This window comes from Rhinoderma darwinii, chromosome 6 (assembly GCF_050947455.1).
Source record: "Rhinoderma darwinii isolate aRhiDar2 chromosome 6, aRhiDar2.hap1, whole genome shotgun sequence".
NCBI lineage: Eukaryota > Metazoa > Chordata > Amphibia > Anura > Rhinodermatidae > Rhinoderma > Rhinoderma darwinii.
The window spans coordinates 68,439,472-68,460,224 of NC_134692.1; the positions used below are offsets into that span (position 1 = coordinate 68,439,472).

The 20,753-nt window shown below is 40.7% G+C and overlaps 1 protein-coding gene across 8 annotated transcripts in view; it reads left to right on the plus strand.

The window, feature by feature from the left end:
• The window catches only part of GULP1 (GULP PTB domain containing engulfment adaptor 1), a 590,342-nt gene extending 571,430 nt beyond the window's left edge, over window positions 1-18,912 (plus strand). For 7 of the 8 annotated variants that reach the window (XM_075829911.1, XM_075829914.1, XM_075829910.1 and 4 more), the window contains 2 exons: window positions 3,162-3,256; window positions 17,336-18,912. In XM_075829911.1, coding sequence (XP_075686026.1) covers window positions 3,162-3,256; window positions 17,336-17,407 — 167 coding nt within the window. In that variant the 3' untranslated portion in view covers window positions 17,408-18,912. Of the gene's footprint in view, window positions 1-3,161; window positions 3,257-5,599; window positions 5,611-17,335 lie in introns of all 8 variants that reach the window. The other variant, XM_075829913.1, reaches the window with a different exon arrangement.
• The last annotated feature ends 1,841 nt before the right edge of the window (window positions 18,913-20,753 follow it).

The window sequence follows — 20,753 nt, forward strand, 5'->3', positions numbered from 1 at the left end:
TTGTAACACTGATTGTCTGGGCTTTGCCCCTTATATATACACGTGTATGCTTTAACACACCTGACTTGAAAAAGCCTTCATAGAGAAGGTGAAACGTTGCAGTGGATGCTAGATGAATAAACCAGAGTTTTTTTGAGTGCTGCTTCTTTCTCTCTTTTTTGGATATACAGGGTGGGCCATTTATATGGATACACCTAAATAAAATGGGAATGGTTGGTGATATTAACTTCCTGTTTGTGGCACTTTAGTATATGGGAGGGGGGAAACTTTTCAAGCTGGGTGTTGACCATGGCGGCCATTTTGAAGTCGGCCATTTTGTATCCAACTTTAGTTTTTTCAATGGGAAGAGGGTCATGTGACACATCAAACTTATCGAGAATTTCACAAGAAAAACAATGGTGTGCTTGGTTTTAACGTTACTTTATTCTTTCATGAGTTATTTACAAGTTTCTGACCACTTATAAAATGTGTTCAAAGTGCTGCCCATTGTGTTGGATTGTCAATGCGACCCTCTTCTCCCACTCTTCACACACTGATAGCAACACCGCAGAAGAAATGCTAGCACAGGCTTCCAGTATCCGTAGTTTCAGTTGCTGCACATCTCGTATCTTCACAGCATAGACAATTGCCTTCAGATGACCCCAAAGATAAAAGTCTAAGGGGGTCAGATTGGGAGGCATTTCTTCTGCGGTGTTGCTATGTACCCACTTAGGCCACTGCCACACGGCAGTACAGTATTTTGGTCAGTACTTTGCATCAAAATTTGTAAGTCAAAATCAGTAGTGGAACCTACACAGAGGAGACGTATACCGGAAAGATTTTTGGACTCATTCCTGGTTTTGGCTTACAAGTACTGAAATAAAATATTGCCATGTGAAGTGGTCTTTAATACAAGAGAAAATGTAGACAAGATTAGCATAATACTAGAAAGTTCCCATCAAACATCATCTTCACAGGACGGTTTATCTAAGAAATGTGCATGCACGATAGATATTGTAGCTTGTTTTTACGGTTCGTTATAGCATAGCTTGATATTTGTATTGCTGTTTTATTTAGCACACTAACAGTTCTCGTGCAGCAGACTACTTTGTAATGTTTTATTTTTGTATTACATTTTTTTCTAAGAATTGTAGCAATTTTCCTTTTTGTCTATAAATATCAAAACTGTTCAATTACAGACAAACAATGTACCATATTCTTCTCCCTAATATGGAATAAGAAATTGTTTTTTCGTTAACACATACTGAAATGAAAGGTTTTATTAGGGAAACAAATAAATATATATTTATGTTATTTATTGAGTTAACCTCCTAAAAGCTACCATTGGCAAAGAACCTGATTCTTTCTATAGAACGATGATAAATGTTACACATTAGACCTCATACACACCACAATTTCATACTGTGACATACAGAGGTTTCCTCTATCGGATTCCATATGAGTATAGCATTGCTTTTAGGGGAGAATATCTCCGTACACACAAACTCCAATGGCCATGCATGAAGGCAGTATGGCTACGTATGAGCCCTTAGTCAGGGAAACCTGTTGATGAGTGTGGTCATACCTGGTATATCGTGGGTGATAGGGACGTGGTGCCCTGAACGTAGCCACAGTTATATGAAAACGTTATGTCAATACATTTGGTGGAAGTCAAATGTTCTCCTATATATTCAGTAAAAGCCCTTATTTTTGGCTGTGATCATGTCCAAGTTAAGGCATGGTGCCAGTTCCTATAGCTGTATCATTTTCACTATAGAAAAATGGGAACTTAGATCAACCCATCACAATGCTACAATTTGAGTTCTAGTTCCTCAAAGGGCTAAATTACCAAGCCCAATAGCTCCACACTTTTCAGATATCACCAACAGCACCATTCTATATAGACACAGTTGGGTACTATGACACTGGACAGAGCCGGGCCTTTTCCATGGAAGGAACCACTTTTTACAAGACACTAAGGCTGGATTCACACACCCTATTTACGGACGTAATTCGGGAGTTGCAGCCCCAAATTACGTCCGAAAATACGGCTCCAAAGCGGCAGCAAACATCTGCCCATTCATTTGAATGGGCTTTACGATGTTCTGTGCCGACGGTCATTTTTTTTACGCACCGCTATCAAAAGAGGGCGCGTAAAAAAGACGCCCGCGTCAAAGAAGTACCTGTCACTTCTTGAGACGTAATTGGAGCCGTTTTCCATTGACTCCATGGAAAAACAGCTCCAATTACGTACGTATGGACGCAGCGAAAATCGCCTGCAACATGCCATTACGTCTGAAATTCCGGAACTGTTTTCTCCTGAAAACAGCACCGTAATTTAAGACGTAACGGATGCTGCCGTGTGAACATACCCTAATAGGACTCCATCCCCGCCCCCCAGAGGGTACAATCTTAAATGGAATGAGGATATGTGGGGTCAGGATTACGCTTACTCGTGTTAAACACCATCTATTCCTTCCCAGATTGCTCATAAAAACTAAGCTCTCTGGCATAAGCCCAGTTGACAATGAGTATTTTTGCGCTGATATTGACACGGAAACCGCGTCCCATTGATTTCAATGGGAGGCTGAGGCGTGTTTTTTTCCCCAGCGGCTTTTAGCCATTCTCTGTAAAAATAAGCGGCATGCTCTTTCTTGCCGCAGTTCCGCCTCTGACCTTTCATTGAAATCAATGGGAGGCAGAGAAAGCGTTTTTCACAGCGTTTTTTTTTGCCCGCACGCTCAATGTCTGCGGAAGAGAAACACCGCAAAAATTGCAGCAAGAAATTGTAGGCAGATCAAAATTCTCTCAAAATTCCCGAAGGAATTTTGAGGCAGATTTTTCTGCCTGCAAAAAACCTCAGTGTGAACAGGGTCATACACTGACATTTTGCCCATTAATTAAAGACTATCCTACGTTACCATATAATTAGTATATAACAGTAGTAGGTGTGCAGTCTGTGACATGATTTGGGCATGGTATGGTTTTTATTATATTGGAAAATGTACTGCATGTATCTTGGAAAAAAATTTAGGAGCGCCCATGACTGCAGAATATTGTCTTGTTAGTGGGGTCTAGAAATTATACGTACAGTCCTCAATATGGTAGTTCTCTTATTAAATCTTTGTAAATAAAAATTCTAGATTAAAATGTCTATGTACTAAAATACTTTTGTCTTGCAGAAAAAGATCTATTTGGTGCAGAACCATTTGATCCATTTTGCTGTGCTGTGGGCGACTATACACCAGACATACAGTCCAAACTTGATGAGATGCAGGTAGGTCATGAAGTTGCTGTTGCTTTTGCCTACTGCAGTTCATATTCTAATGTTTTCCTTCTTTAGAATGAGCCAATGCCCTGCATTTTTATTTATAGCTACTTGTGCCGCCATCATGTTTTTTCATTGTGGATGAAAAACATATTAGCCAAAGTAAGCTCACCTGAACAATGTAAGGGTATATTCACACGGCTTGTTTTTAGCCATTTTTCAGGCTGTAATTGCCCCGAGAAAATGGAAGCTGAACGCCTCCAAACATCTGCCCATTGATTTCAATGGGAAAAACGGCATTTTGTTCCAACGGGGCATTTTTTTACATGGCCGTTTGAAAAAACGGCGCGTAAAAAACGCCCCATAAAAAGAAATGCATGCCACTTCTTGAGCCGTTTTTGGAGCCGTTTTTCATTGTGTTAATAGAAAAACAGCTCCAAAGAACGCATCAAAAAACGTTTGATGCTTTAAAAACGGCTGAAAATCAGAGACTGTTTTCCCTTGAAAACAGCTCCTTATTTTACATCCATTTTTACTTTAGCGTGTGAACGTACCCTTACAGGGTTATTCACAACTTAGACATTTATGGCAAATCCACAGGAAATGCGCTGCTCAGCTTTTTCTGCAACTCCCATGAAACACAATGGACAGAGCCGCACTCATGAACGGCCCCATAACAACTTATTCCCTGCCTGGAATCGGCAGCCAACGGCTGCCTCACCAGGCGAAATGGGGGTCGAGTGACCCCTGTTGTTGATATAGGTGCAGGTCCCACAGCCGAAACTCGCATCTATCGGACATTAATGGCATATACTGTGGATATGCCATAAAGGTTTAGGTTGGGAATAACCATTTGAGACATAAATACTTTAGTATTCCTGGTATTGATGTTTAATTCATATTCATGGAAAAAAAAATCAGAACTTCGATACAGTAGCTGTGTCAGAGCATAGTACTCAAACTTCCACTGTTTCTGGGATATATACATAGATGGCAGATTTTTTTAAAGAAATCTGTGCACATTTTTCAGAAACAACCCCATTCAGATGTATGGAACAAATTTTCTGCAAGGAATTTGCTGCTTGTGAACTTACCCTTAGGGCGGATTCACACGAACGTGAATTGCGTCCGTGCAGGCCGCGTGGTTTTCACGCGGCTCGCATGGACCAATAGAAGTATATGGGGCAGTACAGACAGTCTGTGCTTTTTGGCAGCGTTTGTCCGCTGCGTAAAAAGCGCGACATGTTCAATATCTCTGCGTATTTCGCGCATCACGCACCCATTGAAGTCAATGGGTGCGTGAAAACCACGCAGGTCGCACGGAAGCACTTCCGTACGAACTGCCTGTTTCGCGCAACAGCTGTCAAAAGGATGAATGTAAACAGAAAAGCACCACGTGCTTTTCTGTTTACAAACATCCAAATGGCGTGTCATAATGATGGCGGCTGCGCGAAAAGCACCCAGCCGCGCATCATATGATGCTGCCTCACGGAGCAGGTAAGTGGCTTTTGCGCATGAAAAATGCCACGTGTTTTGCGTGCGCAAAAATTCCACGTTCGTCTGAATCAGGCCTTAGGCCTTATTCAGACGAATGTTGTATATGTCCGTGTGCTGTCCGTTAAAAAACGGACGGAATGTGCTGCGGGTTCCAGGCCGGATACACTACCTAGTTTTTACGCAGCGTATCCGACTCGTGGGAACCTGGCCTAAGTCCTTATTCACACGAACGCGTCCGTTTTGTGCGTGTAAAAAACACAGTGTTTTTACTTAGTTGCAGTTCCATGTGACATCCGTGTACGGCACACGTCTGTGTTTTTTAAGCGCGTATGCCATCCATATCTAACGCGTTTTTTACGCCAGCAAAAAAAACTGAAGGAGGTGTTTTTCTTTTTCTTTAGCAACTGTTGCGTCAATCACGGACAGCACAAGTATAGGACATGCAGTGAGTTTCACGCAGCGGACACATTGAATTGCATAGGTCCGTGTGACGGCCGTTGTTTTTAACGTAAAATACGCTCGTGTGAATAAGGCCTTCACGAATCTGCAGCAAATCTGCACTGTGTGATCAAGGCCTTACTCAGCTGAACATCACTCTTTAGAAATGACTGTAAATGGCAAGTGTGGTCAAATAAATAAATTGTAATGGTTTGCACAGCCGGATGTATCATAAAGAATAGGCATCTTTGCAAAACGTTGCTTTCATACAAATCAAGCTACAGAAGATGAAAAAAGAATGTGTGCCAATTGTCAGTTTGCATTTGCCCTTGGTGTCCAGACTCTTCTGACGGTTAATATCACAGCCTGCCTTGATTTTGTCTCTCTAATTTCTTTTAATGCTTCATGGGACTTTAGCGACAGAGATGGTTAGTATTGTGAATATTTCCATTTTCAGATGTACGGTAGATATGTAAACTTTGTATGTGTACATTAAAGGGGCATGGTTTCAGGCTGAGCTAAAGCTTTTTTTTTTAAATATTGCACAAAAATGTATTTTCATTACATGAACAATATAAAAAAAAAGGAAAAACACGTAAATGTCTGCTTTTCACATGTTACGGGCTTGTCCACACGTAACGGAATTGCTGCATATTTTCTGTCCGGAATTGCGAACGGAAAATCTGCAGCAGAATAGAGTAGCAGCAAAGCGGGTGAGATTTAAGCCACATTCAGACGTGGCAGAATTTTTCCGCTGCAAATGTTGGTGCAGATTTGGGGCAATTACACAATGAATCTGCACCAACATTTGCATATTTGACAGGTAATTCAGACGTTGCAGATATCACAGCGGACTTGCTGCAGATTTCAGTTTTTGCATTGCAAAGGCTGAAATCCGCAGTTAAATTACGCTGCTTTTCCGCAACAAAATGTGCATGCTGCGGAGGGGAAATTCTGCAGTTATTTTCCACAACGTCTGAACTAAGTTTCCTAAAAATGTATAGAAACAAATGTAAAAAACGGCTGCTGCAGAATTCCACAGCGGACTGTCCTCAGCGCAATTCAACAGCAATTCCACCACGTCTGAACGTGGCCTTAACAAATCTCATACACACGCTGTGTTAAATTTCCGACTAGAAATTCACCTGCGGTGCATATATTTCGTACCGCAGCATGTCAATTCCTGCTGTGGAAAGTGGACTGAATTGCTGCATGTTTTTAGAGGCGATATCACCATCTCCCAGCATTGAGAAAAACGCAGCAAAATCTGCACAATTTTCTGAAGTAAAAACCATAGGAAATGGTGCGGTTTTCCCGCAGTGGAATGTCTTCTAGTTTTAACGGAAATGCTGCAGAAATTTTCTGCAGCCATTCTATTACGTGTGGACAAGCCCTTACTGTTTAATTCTGATAGTATAAATTTGCAGTAAGATCATGTCTAAATTGGGGTCACCTTGCCGGTGCAGTAATTTTCATACAGTATGTATAGATTTGGCTTATCGGGGCAGGCCTAGCGCTGTGGTTTTGTTTGTCTGTGGTGTTTGTATTTTGTTTTGTACACAATTTGTCCCCATTAAGTCATAAGAGACATTTGAGGGACATTTTAACATTATATTTATTGTTTACATTACTGTATCTATGGCAGCACCAGTTACTACAGCTTGGGTCTTTATATTTTAGAATTGTTTGGGTCTGCTAAGCACATTATTTGTCACATGATAACCTGGACTAGTACAATGAGCCCCATGGCTGCTTATGTTATTGGATACACAAGTCTCATTGAGCTCTGTGTATTTCTTATCCCCTTTCCGACATTTGACATACATGTACATCATAGTTCGAAGAGAGGTATAATACTGGCTACCAGGCTGAGCCCACTCCATATACCGCGCCTATCAGCTGTATATAAGGGCTCATTTACAATTTACACGAGCGTGTTAAATGTCCGTGCAACGCGCATGATTTTCACGTGTGTCACACAGACCTATATTAGTCTATGGGGCCATGCAGACAGGTGCGTGATTTTTACGCAGCGTGAGTCCGCTGCGAAAAACTCATGACATGTTCTATATTTGTGCGCTGTTCGCGCATCACGCACCCATTGAAGTCAATGGGTGCGTGAAAACCACGCATGTCACATGGAAGCACTTCCGTGGGACATGCGTGATTCGCGCAACAGCACTGAATAGGATGAATGAAAACAGAAAAGCTTTTCTGTTTACAAACATCCAAACGGAGTGTCATAATGATGGCGGCTAAGCGAAAATCACACAGCCGTGCATCATACGGGGCTGACACACGGAGCTGTTAAGTGCCTTTTGCGCACGCAAAACGCCACATTTTTTGCGTGCGCAAAACGCACACGCTCGTGTAAACCCGGCCTAACTGTGATAACGGCTGTTAAACCGCTTAGATGCTGTGGTCAATAGCGACCACAGCATCTAAGCTGTTAGACAGAGGGGGGTACAGTGTCGGCGGGTCTTGCGTGTTTATAACTTAGATGTGATCGATTACAGGTGGGACTGATGGATCCAGTGTAAAACGAGCGATACAGCTGCACTGTATAGAGAATATAGAACAGCTGTATCTCCAAAAGTAAAAGTTTTTTTTTTAATAAAGACTAATTACAAAATTACACTAAACACACTGACTAATCTATTTTTTTTTTTTAAATGCCCTCAAAGGTGTACATAGCCTTTAATAGGAGATAGCAAAAAGCACTATACACTGCAATATAAAAGTATTGCAGTGTATTGCGCAAGCGATCTAACAATAGCATGTTTATGTTTTCAGGAATATAGAAAAATTGTAAAAGTGAAAAAAAATGTGTTTCCCCTAATAATGTTTACAGTAAAAAATTCTATATAGATGCTATTGTCGCATATGTAAAATTCAAAACTATTACATTACATTATTTAACACGCCGGGTAAACGTCTATCAAGGATCTATGATAGATCCTTGTTTTTTGGATTAAAGGTATGTTCACACGCAGAGTCAAAAACGTCTCAAAATACGGAGCTGTTTTCAAGGGAAAACAGCTCCTGATTTTCAGACGTTTTTTGAGCAACTCGCGTTTTTCGCTGCGTTTTTCGCTGCGTTTTTCGCTGCGTTTTTCGCTGCGTTTTCATGTCCGTTTTTGGAGCTGTTTTCAATAGAGTCTATGAGAAAACGGCTCCAAAAACTTCCCAAGAAGTGTCCTGCACTTTTGACGAGCCGCCATTTTACGCGCCGTATTTTGACAGCGACGCATAAAATTACAGCTTGTCTGCACAGAGCATCGTAAGACCCATTGCAAGCAATGAGCAGATGTTTGGCGACGTATTTGAGCCGTCTTTTCAGGCGTAACTCGAGGCGTAAAACGCCTCCATTATGTCTGAAAAGAGGTCGTGTGCACATACCCTAAATGTGTTTGGATTTCGGCAAAGGAAATGGTAACTATAACACTTTTTTAATTAATAAATACTTTTTATTCTTTTGATATTCAATCATTGTTACTCAGAGTATGCTGGTCCGGGAATTTTTTGTTATTGTTTTTGTCAAGGTTAATCTTAACTTGGACGGCACCATGCAAAGTAGCTTTGCATTATCTGGCTTATTTAATTGGATAAAAATTCTAGTTATTCTGTAAACGTCGTAACCCCCCCCCCACCCCCCAAAAAAAAAAAACCTGAATACCTTCTGCAAAGATAAATGGAATAAAAAGTGATCAAAACATGAACCCCAAAATGGTACCAATAACAATTACAGCTCGCCCTCACACAGCTCCATCGATAAAAAAGAAAAATTTTATGGGTCTTAGAATATGGCTTCACAAAACTATTTTGTTTTGTAAAAGCAGTAAAAGCTGAAAAAAAATTATATACACTTTGTATCCAGCAAAATAAAGTTAATCTATGATTTTTACCGCAGGATGAACATCTTAAAAACGATATCCAAAAAACTATCCAGGAACTGCTGTGTTTTTTAAATTCAGCCCACAAAATAATTTTTAAAAGTTTCCCAATACATCATAGGGCACATTAAGGGCTTGTCCACACGTAACGGAATTGCTGCAGAATTCGGCAGACACTAGCAGGATTTCAGCTGCGGAAAAACCGCACCATTTCCTGCTTTTTTTACTGCAGAAAATGGTGCGTATTTTGCTGCGTTTTTCTCAATGCTGGGAGATGGAGACATCTCCTCTGAAAAACGCAGCAATTCAGTCCACATTCTGCCGCGGTACGAAAAATACGCACTGCAGGTCAATTTCTGCTCAGAAATTTTACTCAGTGTGTGGATGAGATTTGTTGGCGTGATCTACAGGGGAGGCTGTATGGAGTTATCTACAGGGGGGATGTATGGTGCTATCTACAGGGGGGGCTGTATGGCGCTATCTACAGGGGGGGGCTGTATGGCGCTATCTACAGGGGGGGCTGTATGGCGTTATCTACAGGGGGGCTGTATGGCGTTATCTACAGGGGGATGTATGGCGCTATCTACAGGGGGGGTGTATGGCGCTATCTACAGGGGGGATGTATGGCGTTATCTACAGGGGGGCTGTATGGCGTTATCTACAGGGGGGGTTGTGTGACACCCAGGGGAGGGGGGCCCCAGTCAAAAGTTTGCTATGGGGCCCAGTCTTTCCTAGTTCTGGTCCTGGTCATGTGATGTACACACAGGGGCTCGGCTCCTGTTACAGTCCAGTTATCAGAGTTATGTCTTGTAATGAACAGAACTCCTGTGTGTCCATCACATGACCAGGACAAATTAGTATCTCCTGAAAACATACAATTGACGTTCCCTTTGAATGAGTGGAAGCAAGGAGTTTGGTAACCGTGATGAATTGATACAGAAAGTTTAGGGCAGGTTCAGACGTGGCAACGTTTTTCCGCTGCAAATGTTGGTGCAGATTTGGGGCAATTACGCAACAAATCTGCACCAACATTTGTATACAGTATTTGACAGGTAAGTCAGACGTTGCCGAAAAGACAGCGGACGTGCCACAGATTTCAGTTTTTGCATTGCAAAGGCTGAGATCCGCAGTGAAATTCCGCTTCTTCTCCGCAACAGTCAGTGCTTGCTGCGGAGGGAAAATTCCGCACCCCAGCCTATGGTCCGCAGCGGATTTTTCCGCAACGTCTGAACTAACGCCTCAAAATTTATTGAAACAACTGTAAAAAACGGCCGCTGGAGAATTTCACTTCGGACTGTCCGCAGCGGAATTCCACAGCAATTCCGCCATGTCTTGCTGTGCCCTTATTGGAATATTTTATAACCTTTCATTACACAAATACTAAAATGTATTTGCTGAAACGGGACAACGCCTTGAGGATATGTTCACACGGCCTATTTTCGGCCGTCGTTCGGGCCGTAAATGGCCAAAAACGGCCAGAGAATCGGAAGCAGAACACCTCCAACCATCTGCCAATTGATTTCAATGGGAAAAACTGTGTTCTGTTCCGACGGGGCATTTTTTAACGCAGCCGTTTTGAAAAACGCCCACGAAAAAGAAGTGCATGTCACTTCTTGAGCCATTTTTGGAGCCGTATTACATTGACTCTAATGAAAAATAGCTACAAAAACGGCCGTAATAAACGCAGCGAAAAATGCTAGTTAATTAAAAACGTCTGAAAATCAGTAGCTGTTTTCCCTTGCAATTTTTTTTTATGTGGAATCGCAGCTTTTCTGCAACATTCGCTACATGTTCCAGCTTCTACCTCCACGTTGAGCAATGGGGAAAAACCGCAATTAAAGTGCAACGATTCCGCAGCATAAATTGATATCCTGCCGATTAGAAATCTGTACTGCAGGTCAATTTATGAACGTTTTCTCAGCTGATTTTTTCTGGAGCGTGTGGATGAGATTTGTTCAAATCTCAGCCACTATGCTGCTACAGTATTACACTGTAGATTTTCTGAAGTGACATCCATTGCGGAAAATCCACAACTAATCTGCCCCGTGTGAACACACCCTTAATCAACATTTTTATCCAAGCAAAGTAGGAAAGCCACTGTAAAATGGAACCACACTCAACATACAATGCCACAGACAGTGGGTACATGCAATTGGCCGAAAGACCCAGCTAATCAACAGTCACATTTCACTTAGGGCTTATTCAGACGAACGTGATATACGTCCGTGCAACGCAAGCTCTCTGGCTGGGGACTCCTGTCTTGTGAAAGCCCTTGACGTCACTGTCCATATAGGAACAGTGACATCAGGGTCTTCTCCAGGAGTGGAGTCCCCGGCCACAGCGTGGCCGATGCTCTGGCTGGGGATTCCGCTCCTAGATGGAGCCCGAATGGCGCTATTTACAGGGGGGTTTAGCACTATCTACGGGGGTGGCACTATCTTCAAGGGGGGTGTAACACTATCTACTTGGGCACTGTGGCACCATTTGGGCACTGTCTTTGTGGGTCCTGCCCTTTATATGTGGGCCCTGGCACTTTATATGTGGGCACTATGGCACTTTATATGTTGGCACTGTGGCCCTTTGTGGGCACTGTGGTAGTATGCGGGCACTGGCACCATCTATGTGGACAATATCTACAGTGGGCACTGTGCCATTATCTGCAGGGGCATTGTGGCACTATGCTCAATTATACTGTATGGTGGCAGCTAAGGGGGCATTGTACTGTATAGGGGCCGCTCTGGGGGCATTTTACTGCATGGTGGCATCTGTATGGACATTATACTGTATGGGGGCAGCTATGGGGGCATTATACTGTATGGGGGCAGCTATGGGCATTATGCTGTATGAGGGAATTTATCTGGGCATTATACTGTAGGGGGGCATCAGTGTGGGCATTATAATGTATGGAGGCATATGTGTTGGCTTTATACTGTATGGGTGCATCTAAGGGGGCATTATACTGCATGGGGCAGCTATGGGGTATTATATGGGGCAGGGGGACGCTATTTGACATTATATTGTGTGGGAGGCACTATGGGGTATTATGCTGTGTGATGGGCAGTAATAGTGGAATTATACTGTGTTGGGGTTCTATGGGGGCATTATACTGTGTCGAGGCACTATGGGAGCATGATACTGTGTGGGCTGAACCGGTGTGTATGGCCGGGGATTGCGTGGTGTTAGAGGCATGGCTCAAAAGGAAAAAAATGTACATGCCGCATCGGTTGTCACTCTTTGTGATACTTCAAAGTTGGGAGGTATGCTACATGTACTGTACTGTTATCTACCTTGTGTCAGAACCAGCTGCTTCTTTGGATACCATTTTAATACTTTTCCATAGAGCTATGGTTAAATTTTTTCTAGATACATTGCTAGAATACATTTATATTATAACTATAGGGAGAACTGTGTATGTAAGGCCTAAATTGTTGGTAATTGGTTAAGCAATAATAACTATAGGCTATCTAGTAACATGAAAACACACATACATTTATGTTGTGTTACATATTATAGCATTTTCAGACAGTGTACAAAATTATTATAACATGTGCATAACGTAGAACATAAAAATCCTTTACACTCTGCAACATTATACATTCATGTAACTGTGCATTATTTGTTATCCATATCATTTGACATTTTATTGACATTGATTTCCAGTTCTATAGTGGATTATATATGCAACAATGTACACTACTGTGTGCGTTTGTTACTGTGAGAATTTCACCTCCGTATAATAGAATTTCTGTACTGTAGTCCAAACCACACTAACTGCTTTCTCTGTAGGCAGTCCAAACCACAGTCATATTTAACGTTACACATCCTTAAAGGGAATGTGTCGCAAACGAAAACTTTAAGCAAGTTATTCATTTTTATTATATTTTTTAGTTTTTTTGTGTATTTTTTTTTCTTCCACAAGGTGGGAAGTATTAAAAATTAAATAATGATTTGACATGTTTTCCTATGTTGGCCACCAGAGTGAACATTTTCGAGAAATACAGCAAGGTGAATCATGTTACGTGCCGAAAACCGCATAAAAAACACTCAATTACAATTCTCATTTACATAAATGGGAATGCAGTTAGTACATAAAACGCGCTTTTTTACACACGCATTTTAAAAAAAAGTTTTTAAATAAAGAAGTGTCCAATCAATTCTTTTGCACTTAAAACATGCCAAATGTTCCCATAGTCAATGGGAGTCCTAATTATGCGACAAAAAACTTGCAAAAAGCGCACACAAAATGCGCAGAAAAAAACGTCAAACGCTTGATTAACCCCTTCAGGACTGAGCCTGTTTTGGCCTTGTGGACGCAGCCAATTATTTCAAATCTGACATGTGTCACTTTATGTGGTAATAACTTGGGAATGCTTTTACCTATCCAAGCGATTCTAAGATTGTTTTCTCATATTGTATTGTATGTTAGTGGAAAAATTTGATCAATAAATTCAGTATTTGTTTGTGAAAATCACCAAGCATTTTTCTAAATTTAAATGTATCTGCTTGTAAGACGGATAGTAATACCACACACAATAGTGACTAATAAACATTTCCATTTCCAATATGTCATTGTTTTTTGTACATCCTTTTTTTTTCTAGGACGTTACAAGGCTTAGGACTTTAGCATCAATTTCTCTCATTTTCAAGAAAATTTCCAAAACCTATTTTTATAGGTACCAGTTCAGTTGTGAAGTGGCTTTGAGGGCCTTATATATTGGAAACCCCCATGTCACCCAATTTTAAAAACTGCACCCCTCAAAGTATTCAGTACAGCATTTAGAAAGTTTCTTAACCCTTTGAGTATGTTCACACGCAGTAGCAAAATACATCTGAAATTACGGAGCTGTTTTTGCCTGAAAATAGCTCCTGATTTTCAGAGACTTTTTTAACAACTCGCGTTTTTTCGTGGCATATTTTACGTTTGTTATTGGAGCTGTTTTTCAATGTAGTCAATGAAAAACGGCTCTAAAAACGTCCCAAGAAGTGACATGCACTTCTTTGACGTGGGCGTCTTTTTACGCGCCGTCTTTTGACAGTGACGCGTAAAATTACACCTTGTGGGAACAGAACATCGTAAAACCCATTGAAAGCAATGGGCAGATGTTTGTAGGCGTAATGGAGACGTTTTTTCACTCGCAATTTGAGGCATAAAACGCCTGAATTACGTCTGAAAACAGTGCGTCTGAACATACCCTAAAGGTGTTTCACAGGAATTAAAGCAAAGTAGAGGGGAAATTTACAAATTTCTTTTTTTTGTCGGAAAATCCATTTTAATCCATTTTTTTCTGTAACACAAAAGGTTTTACCAGAGAAACGCAACTCAATATTTATTGCCGATATACTGCAGTTTTTAGAAATATCGCACATGTACCCCTAGTGTGCTAATGGACTGAAGCCTCAGAAGCAAAGGCGCACCTAGAGGATTTTGGGCCCTCTTTTTATTAGAATATATTTTAGGCACCATGTCAGGTTTGATGAAATCTTGTAGTGCCAAAACAGTGGAAACACCCCCAAAAAGACACCTTTTGGCAAACTACACCCCTCGAGAAATTCATCAAGGGGTAGAGTGAGCATTTAAACCCCACAGTTTTTTTGCTGCAGCGTTCCTTCCCTTCTGAGCCCTGCTGTGTGTAAAGTATAGTAGGTATGATACCTTTATTGGCTAACCATTAAAGAGGCTCTGTCACCACATTATAAGTGCCCTGTCTCCCACATAAGGAGATGGGCGATGTAATGTAGGTGACAGTAATGCTTTTTATTTAAAAAAACGATATTTTTTCACAAAGTTAGGAGCGATTTAAGTTTATGCTAATGAGCTTTCTTAATGCCCAAGTGGGTGTACTTTTACTTTCGACCAAGTGGGCGTTGTACAGAGGAGGGCATAACGCTGACCAATCAGCATCATGCACTCCTCTCCATTCATTTACACTGCACTAGCGATATAGATATATCGCTATGTGCAGCCTCATACACAAACCCTAACATTACTACAGTGTCCTGATAATGAATACACATGAAATCCAGCCTGGACGTCATGTGTACTCAGAATCCTGACACTTCTGACTCTTTTCTGTGAGATTCCGGCAAGTGAAACCAAATCTCGTTTAGCTCCAAGATCTCGCGAGATTTCGTATCCGTTGCTGGAATCTCACAAAAAAGAGTCAGAAGTGTCAGGATTCTGAGTACACATGACGTCTAGGCTGGATTTCATGTGTATTCATTATCAGGACACTGTAGTAATGTTAGGGTTTGTGTATGAGGCTGCACATAGCGATATAACTATATCGCTAGTGCAGTGTAAATGAATGGAGAGGAGTGCATGATGCTGATTGGTCAGCGTCATGCACTCCTCTGTACAACACCCACTTGGTCGAAAGTAAAAGTATGCCCACTTGGGCATTAAGAAAGCTCATTAGCATAAACTTAAATCGCTCCTAACTTTGTGAAAAAAGATCGTTTTTTTAAATAAAAAGCATTACTGTCACCTATATTACAGCGCCGATCTCCTTATGTAGGAGATAGGGCACTTATAATGTGGTGACAGAGTCTCTTTAAAGTTCTATATGCAAGCTTTCAGAGCACAGAGGCCCCTTCTTCAGGCATTTAGAAATGAATGACTTAGAAAAAAGCACAACATTTAAGATGTTACACAAAGACAATTAGTACATGAGGTGATACATCATTAAGATAAGCCGGGGCAATAAAACTGAGGTTATAGGGGTGAATACTTTGGAGTTAAGGAGAAGAAGGGGCCTGTGTGCTCTGAAAGCTGCATATAGAACTTTTATGGTTAGCCAATAAAGGTATCATACCTTCTATACTTTTGTCTTTTTTGACACAAAAGTATTTAAAGAGGCTCTGTCACCAGATTTTGCAACCCCTATCTGCTATTGCAGCAGATAGGCGCTGCAATGTAGATTACAGTAACGTTTTTATTTTTAAAAAACGAGCATTTTTGGCCAAGTTATGACCATTTTTGTAGTTATGCAAATGAGGCTTGCAAAAGTCCAAGTGGGTGTGTTTAAAAGTAAAAGTCCAAGTGGGCGTGTATTAGGTGCGTACATCGGGGCGTTTTTAATACTTTTACTAGCTGGGCGCTCTGAAGAGAAGTAACATCTTACCTGCAAACGCTGATGCTGCTGCAGAATCAACTGTAGCCTCTGGTGCCGATGTGGCCGTCACGATGCAGGACCTGTGAGTGACGTCACAGATCTGCACTGTCAGAAGCTGGGCGTTCTGAAGAGAAGAGGATGTTACTTCTCTTCAGAGCGCCCAGCTAGTAAAAGTATTAAAAACGCCCCGATGTACGCACCTAATACACGCCCACTTGGACTTTTACTTTTAAACACACCCACTTGGACTTTTGCAAGCCTCATTTGCATAACTACAAAAATGGTCATAACTTGGCCAAAAATGCTCGTTTTTTAAAAATAAAAACGTTACTGTAATCTACATTGCAGCGCCTATCTGCTGCAATAGCAGATAGGGGTTGCAAAATCTGGTGACAGAGCCTCTTTAACATTAGATATTGTTTCTGGCTAACACGGTACTACACTATTTTTTACAATACTTCGTACATTTTTTTATAACTATTTGTAACTTTTTTCTATCTGTTTGACAACGTCCATTACCAAGGTGGGGCTTAATGTTAGCCAGTAAAAAGGCTAATACTAAACCCCATTATTACCCCGGTACCCACCAAGGTTGCCAGGAAGAGCCAGGTACAATCTTCTATCCCTGCACTAAGCTGAACCTAAACTGCATGCTCCATTGACTATTGTGAAAGCGGAATTTTAAATAGTCTTCTTGCAGTAACCTTCGACTTTGGTTAACCCTTAACAAATGTATAAAGTTGACTGGTCTGCAATTTGCAGCTCTCCAGTTGCTGTTAAAAGTTCATATCATGGCAGTCGGCAACTTTTAAAGCCGCTAGGAGCTTTTATGTTCACACCAGCTGAAGAGTCACATGTTGCAAACCACTGATGTAAATGTACAATGCTAATGTATGCGGCATATGTCCTCTTGCATTTTCAAGATAGGAGGGTTGTTTCACAGTGATTGGTTGTTAGGAATAGTTTACAGAGGTAGGGGAAGCTAGGTGTGAGTTTTACATATAGACACAGACTAGTAGTCTCTATACTTGGCTGACTGACTTTAGTAGCTAACTGACATCAAGACTAAAAACTGTCCATACTCCAAATAATGTTTTATGTACAGTAATTCAATCCACATTCAACTAACTTTTATTTTTATTTTGCAGGAGGGGTTCAAAATGGGACTAACTGTGGAAGGAACTGTGTTTTGTCTTGATCCCATTGACAACAGAAGCTGAGGCTGTGGATCCTATTTTCTTTATATTAGCAAGGATACCAAATAATGAAGATATACTGAAGACATTTTTGTAGGACAGCCAACATTCTTGGAGAGAAAATAAATAACTAATGACAATAATGGTTCCAGTTAGCAGCAGATCAGCGGTGGACGGCTGCCACACCTTTTTCTATGCAGACTAATGAATTTCATTCTATTTGTTCAGATGGTTGTTTATGGTTTGTCTGTACTCATTTAACAAATTAGCCACAAATTATAATTTTGGGTTATAATATATTACTAACACTCAAATATCTATGTCTATTTTATTGGATTAAGCAGTTGGGTTTAGGAGACATACACATGTCGTACAGACACTTTTTAGCAGGATAAACATGTGCTGAAAAGTGTATGCTACTCATAGTTGACTTTGAAAGATCGTGACTAGGTTTACGGAAGAACAGCAATTTTCAGCATAGAGAGATCGGCAACGCAAGATAATCCGCTGGCTAATAGATAGGAAGGGGAGTAGCCTGGGTACTTGAGGGGCCGGCCAAACAGTTTTGGAATACATTTTTTGATCCAAATACCCGAACAGGTTCTTCGAGTGCCCTAGTTTGTGATGCGCCTGGATTGTCTAGCGTCATCTTGCCCTGCTCTGCCTCTTGATCATCTTATAGGTCCTGCCTCTTGCTGCCACAGTTGATGTTAGTCACCAGCTCCTGAAAGTATTAAAGAAGCTCCTTGATGCTGATGATCCCCCTACACTGCACACGGTGTTGCCATCCCATCTGAATTTTCACAACACTGCACAAGAGTTGAAACAAGAAACCTTGCTCATACTGTACATGTAACAAAGTGCAAGTCCTGCTTTTTATTCTGCCAAGCTGGTGCCAAAATGTAGATGTGCTCCAATATTCCAATTTCTCCATAGCTCTTTATGGCTTCTACTATGTTTATTTGTAACTACACAGGGAAAACAGCAGAACTGAAAACAAGAGAATGGGGGCAACTGTATAATTTTTCCTTTTAGTTAAATACATATGTAGACTTGATAGTAAGTAGGTAGTATGCACCTGAATGCCAAGGCAGTAATTGTGATATTTTAGAGCATAAATTAGGCCAATATATTGTTTTCACTTTTGACTGTGTCTTTTCATGAGGTGCGTCTCATAGTCTTGAAAATATAGTCGTTTCCATCAAGTTTGACTTAATGTATATAATTCATTGCCTGTGATATTTTTGTACTGGAAATAACTTTTAGTTATGTTTGGTAGTTAACCTGCTCTTTCATTAGGACCAGCTATATATTCCCTGTACTCCTATTTCATATTTATCTGACCATGAATATTTTGTATACTAAAATGTAACATTCACACTTTTATAAAAAATATATATATATATATCTTGCCAGTGTCAACTTAACAATACTCCCTGGACATCTGTAAGAAACATAATACAATAAAACAAATGAAAAACATGAAACTATAGTAAGCATCTTTGAATATTATCTCAAAGCATCATATGGAGGTGTATGTGCAATACGTGATCAGACCAAATGGAATTCATTACTATGTAATCAAAATGAAAAAAAAAATCAATATAGTTGCTTATATGGCAAGAACTCTGGTGTTTTGTTTATTTGCTAACTCTAGTCATAATGGATAATACACTTTTAGTAGTTTTTCATATAAGTTAATAATTTTGTATTATTTAGTATTCTAAATGTTAACACATTAAAATCAAATAATATAATATAATAATATAATAAATAATATGTAAACAATATTAAGTAATTTTAATTATAAGTAGTTCCTTGCTCCAGTTAGTGATAGTTATTGCTTCTAATAGATTTGTACTTTGAAGGGTTAACATATAATATATTAGTAAAAATGTGCTAAAAAAAGGCTCTTGGATTATGGAAGACCTACAATATATAGTCCTACAGATAAAAAAACATAACCCATCCAAAATGCAGCTACTTCTCTAACTTCCTAAAGGGATATTAAAGTTTGAATATTCAGTGTATAATAAAAAGTTATTACATTTTCCAATATACTTTCTGTATCAATTCCTCACAGTCTTCAAAATGCTTGCAGTCATTCTTTATGAAACTTTGTTCTTAACCTATGGGGGATAAAAGCGTGTCCTGGCCATGTGTTGGACACACAGGTGCTTGGCTTGTTACAGGACACAGTGGTGCATTAGTGTGATTATCACATAAACAGACCAAATTTTTATCCCAGGAAGTTAAAAATAAACGTACCTATTAAATGACAGCAAGCTGAGGTATTAACACCTGTGAGGAATTGATTGATAAAACAAAATTAAAATATAAAAAGGCAGCGTAGCAATAGGGGATGCAGAGGTAGCAGCCATACCAGGGCCCTGGTGCCTGGGGAGAGCCCAAAAGCCCCACTTTCACATAAGAAGACACCAGTATTATAAATGTCACATTGTAGGTGGGGGCCCTGAAATAATTTGTTGTATTGAGGCCCAGTGTCACGTTGGGTTCGTGGACCCACTGGCCAACAGGGTGCAGGTCACAGTCTATAGTTCGTATAGTGTACCTGTGGCAGCTCGGACAGTAGCAAGGCAGGCTCGACTGGGACTAGGCAGCAGGCAGACGTCAGGCATGGTGTAGCAGGACAGGCGTGTTATGCAGCACAGCTCGACTACAGCTCAGCACGGCTCTTGACCAGGATAGCACGGGATACAGGATACAGGTACGGGAAACACTGGGAACTGGCAGACACTAGGAGAACATTTGCATAGACAAACTTAGGGTATGACAATAACAGGCATGGGAGGAAGGTACTGGGCCCTTCTTATAGTCCAGGGTGCTCATGGGCTAATTAAACATAATAGTCGGCCAAGAAGAGCGGAAGTGAGCGCTTCTCGGCCACGGGACAGGAATGTAATATTACCACTTTACAAAGCATTAGTGAGGCCTCATCTAGAATATGCAGTTCAGTTCTGGGCTCCAGTTCATAGAAAGGATGCCCTGGAGTTGGAAAAATACAAAGAAGAGCAACGAAGCTAATAAGGGGCATGGAGAATCTAAGTTATGAGGAAAGATTAAAAGACCTAAACCTGTTTAGCCTTGAAAAAAGAGGGGGGACATGATTAACTTATATAAATATATGAATGGCACATACAAAAAATATGGTGAAATCCTGTTCCATGTAAAACCCCCTCAATAAACAAGGGGGCACTCCCTCCATCTGGAAAAAGAAAAGGTTCAACCTGCAGAGCCGAGAAGCATTCTTTACTGTGAGAACAGTGAATTTATGGAATAGTCTACCGCAGGAGCTGGTCACAGCAGGGACAGTAGATGGCTTTAAAAAAGGCTTAGATCATTTCCTAGA